Genomic DNA, 3,524 nt, shown 5'->3' with positions numbered 1-3,524 from the left:
ACTCCCACATAGTCAACCGCAGTTCGAGTCCTGGACCTGGTGGCTTAAACTCACGTCAGGTGCGTGTGCATGCGTGCCCAAGATTCCAAGAAGAGAATGGAGTAGAAGGGGTTGTGGCGTGGCCATCCCCCATAGGGGGTGATTTCTCGCTTTCTATCTCTCTGTTTCTCTCTGTCTGTCTGGAGAGTGCACACGTCCTATAGCAAAACAAAAACAAAAACAAAAACAAAAACAGAAAAAAACCTCTCCAAAAGAAAAGAAAAGAAAAGAAATATTTCCTGCTTTGTTCTGTACTGATCACATTTGTTAACGTTGAGGATTGCATCTACATTCATTGAGTGTGATTTACATGCATTATCTAATTTAATCCTCACAACAATTCTTTGAGGTAGAGTCTTTCTCTCTCTTTGTTTTTTCTGTTTGTCACATGATCCTTTGTTGAGTTGTTTTCCTGTGTACTTCTTAACCAGCTAGGCATTCCACTGCACCACTGTTAATGTCATCGATGATGTCATGAGGGTGGCAGGCATCGACATTGCAGACTACAGACTGGGTTGTCCCCAGGATCTCTTTAATGGTTCCAGAGAGTTCTCTGGCCAAAGACCGGTACCTCATCTGTAGGGCAATGCTGACAATCTCATCAACAGTGATGTTTCCATTATGTTTAATATTCCTCTGCTTCTTTCTGTCTCTTGGCAGTTCCTCGAGGGCTTTGATGATGAGCACAGAGGCAGAAGGTATCACTTCGATCTGGGCCTGTCTATTCTGAATGGTCAATTTCATGATAATCCTCAGGCCCTTCCAGTCACCTGTTGCCTTGGCGATGTCATCACCAACCTTTTGTAGAGACAGACCTAGGGGGCCGATCTTGGGGGCCAGGGCAGACGTGGCACCGACTTTGCCACCGGTGCACCTCAGGTACATGACTTTGATCTCATTGGTGTTGAACTTGGGCAGCCTGGTGGAGGGAGCTGGTGTCAGATGAACCCGGATTCCAGATGACCAAAGAAAGTTGCACTGAAACTTCTTCCGAGCCGAAAACCAAAAAGCAAGTCTCTCTTTTTTTAAAGAAAGAATTTTGCCATAGGGCACATGCACTCACCAGAGAGGCAGAGAAATCACCCCCCAGGGGGGATGGCCATGCCACAATCCCTTCTCCTCCATTTTCCTCTTGGGAGTTTGGGCATGCACACACACATGCGCAGCGTGATTTTTAAGCCACCAGGTTCAGGACTCAAACTGCAGTCAATTATGTAGGAGCCAGCAATGTAACCATCACGCCATCTGCTGGTCCCAAAGGTATGTGTGTGTGTACATGTGTGTGTTTTAAGGAGGTAGATTCTCTTATTTTTACTTTATTCTTACTTTACAGATGAACAAACTGACACTCAGATAGGTTAAGTGACTGGCTAAAGCCATACAGCTAAAAAAGATGCATCCTAGACTGGACACCAGGAAGTCTGATTCTTTCTTTCTTTTTTTTTTAAGAGAAATTTTTTTTTGCTATAGGGTGTATGCACTTGCTGGAGACATACATAGAGGGAGACAGAGAGACAGAAAGTGAGAAATCACCCTCCCTGGGGGGGATGGCCATGGCACAATCCCTTCTCCTCTATTTTCCTCTCAGGATTTTGAGCACACTCACACATGTGCCCAGCATGAGTTTTTTTTTTTTTTTTGAGAGGTTTTTGCTATAGGGTGCATACACTCACCAGAAAGACAGAGAGATAGAAAGCGAGAAATCACCTCCCCTGGGGATATGGCCATGCCACAATCCCTTCTCACTCCATTCTCCTCTCGGGATCTTGGGCACGCACACACATGTTCCTGGTGTGAGTTTAAGCAACTGGGTCCGGGAATCGAACCGTGGTCAACCACATGGGAGTTCAGCAACATAGCCATTACGCTAACTGCTGGTCCCTTCAGCATGGGTTTTAGGTTGCCGGGTCCAGTACTCTAATCTCAGTCAACGATGTGGGAGTTCAGCAATGTAACCATTATATTATCTGCTGGTCCCTGAAGTCTGATTCTTAAGTTCACACTTTTAATGCTTAACTGACCTCACACCTGATATTTTTATTCTTCACCCCTTCCTGGAATTACATTTATGTCTGTCCTGATTCATTCATTTGGAGTCAAGAACATTAATAAGAAAGTCATAGGATTCGCATTCTAATGAGAAATTGCCATTCATTTCTCACCCACAACTGTGAGCACTTACTATGTTGTGTCCTGTCCTTCTTCAGTCTCTTTCTGAATAGACATACTACATCTAATGGTGAACCATAGTACTGGTGACCAGAATAACTTATAGGACAGGAGAGCTGAGCAGTGTGCTGGGTAAGATCACTTCAGAAATGAGTTAGAAAATTGAGATTCCACCCTGGTCTTCGCTTCTTACATGGTGCCCAAGAACAGTAGCAATCACAGCAATAAGGGAAAAGCGAAAATTTGAAAGTGTATTTTGGACACCAATACAAGTTAACAGTGGCACACTGTGCCCCCCTCCCCACCAGAAGAATTTTTGTTTTGGTGATATCTTAAATATAGATGACTTTCAGGTGTAATTCATCCCTTTTGTTTCATTTGCTCACTCAACACATTTTTACATCATATTGAGCATCTACTATCAGCTAGGCAAAATAGTTGCTACTGCTTTAACAGTAAGCCAACACAAATCCAGTCCTTACTTTCCAACCAAAATACTCTTATTACATTTATTTTCTTATTTATTTCTCCATTGCAGAATTCCTCATGAGCAACAAATCACTGATTGTACGTAAGCATCATATGCTATGTGCCTGCTACAGTGGAGTCCTGGATGAAGGCCTGTATCCCATTTCCAAAGTATTGCCTCAGTCATTCCCTTGAGGACAAGAGATCGTGGTGTAAAAGGTGGTTGATCCTGTCAACTGATCTTGCAGCAGGTAAAAAACTGATACCGCAGGTCCAGTTTCAGGGGCTGACAGAAGGGTTTAGGAACGCTCCAAAGAGGGATTATTTGCTACATGTGTCACAGGTGGAACCATCCTTTCTATCACACTAGAATTAAATTTTTGGTTTTAGGCTCACATAGTGTATGTTCTCCTATGCTATTTATAAAATGCAGGTATCAAGGTTTGTGTTTGGAGGTTTTGAAGAACAGAGGGGAACATTGAAATGTCAGAAGCACATGATTTTCAGAAATTGACCACTGAGAAATTTATCCTGAGAAAATAAAATTAAACTAAAAAAAAGTTATAAATATGCTACCTGTAAAACCATCTGTAACATTGAAAACTAGCAAAAAATACAAATGTCCATGGGGCTAGCAGGTGGCATGGTGGCTAAGGCACTGGACTCCCACATTATAGACAGCAACGTGAGTCCCAAACCTGACGCTGGGCACATTGTGTGCCCAAAATCCCAAGAAAAGAATGGAGAAGGAAGTGTGGTGTGGTTATCCACCCTGGGGGGTAATGTCTCACTTTCTCTCTCTCTGTCTCTTTCTGGCAAGCACATATGCCCTATGACAAAAGACAAAA

General features: G+C 43.2%; 1 protein-coding gene across 1 annotated transcript in view; it reads right to left on the bottom strand.

The window, feature by feature from the left end:
- Positions 1-462: 462 nt before the first annotated feature.
- Positions 463-3,524, bottom strand: part of LOC102478250 (60S ribosomal protein L12) — an 11,079-nt gene continuing 8,017 nt past the window's right edge. The window contains exon 2 of the mRNA XM_014585953.1: positions 463-1,056. Coding sequence (XP_014441439.1) covers positions 463-1,056 — 594 coding nt within the window. The remainder of the gene's footprint in view (positions 1,057-3,524) is intronic.

This window comes from Tupaia chinensis, unplaced genomic scaffold (assembly GCF_000334495.1).
Source record: "Tupaia chinensis unplaced genomic scaffold, TupChi_1.0 Scaffold000101_1, whole genome shotgun sequence".
NCBI classification, from domain to species: domain Eukaryota; kingdom Metazoa; phylum Chordata; class Mammalia; order Scandentia; family Tupaiidae; genus Tupaia; species Tupaia belangeri.
The sequence above is the reverse complement of the archived record's forward strand: the minus strand, read 5'-3'. Positions and strand labels throughout refer to the sequence as shown.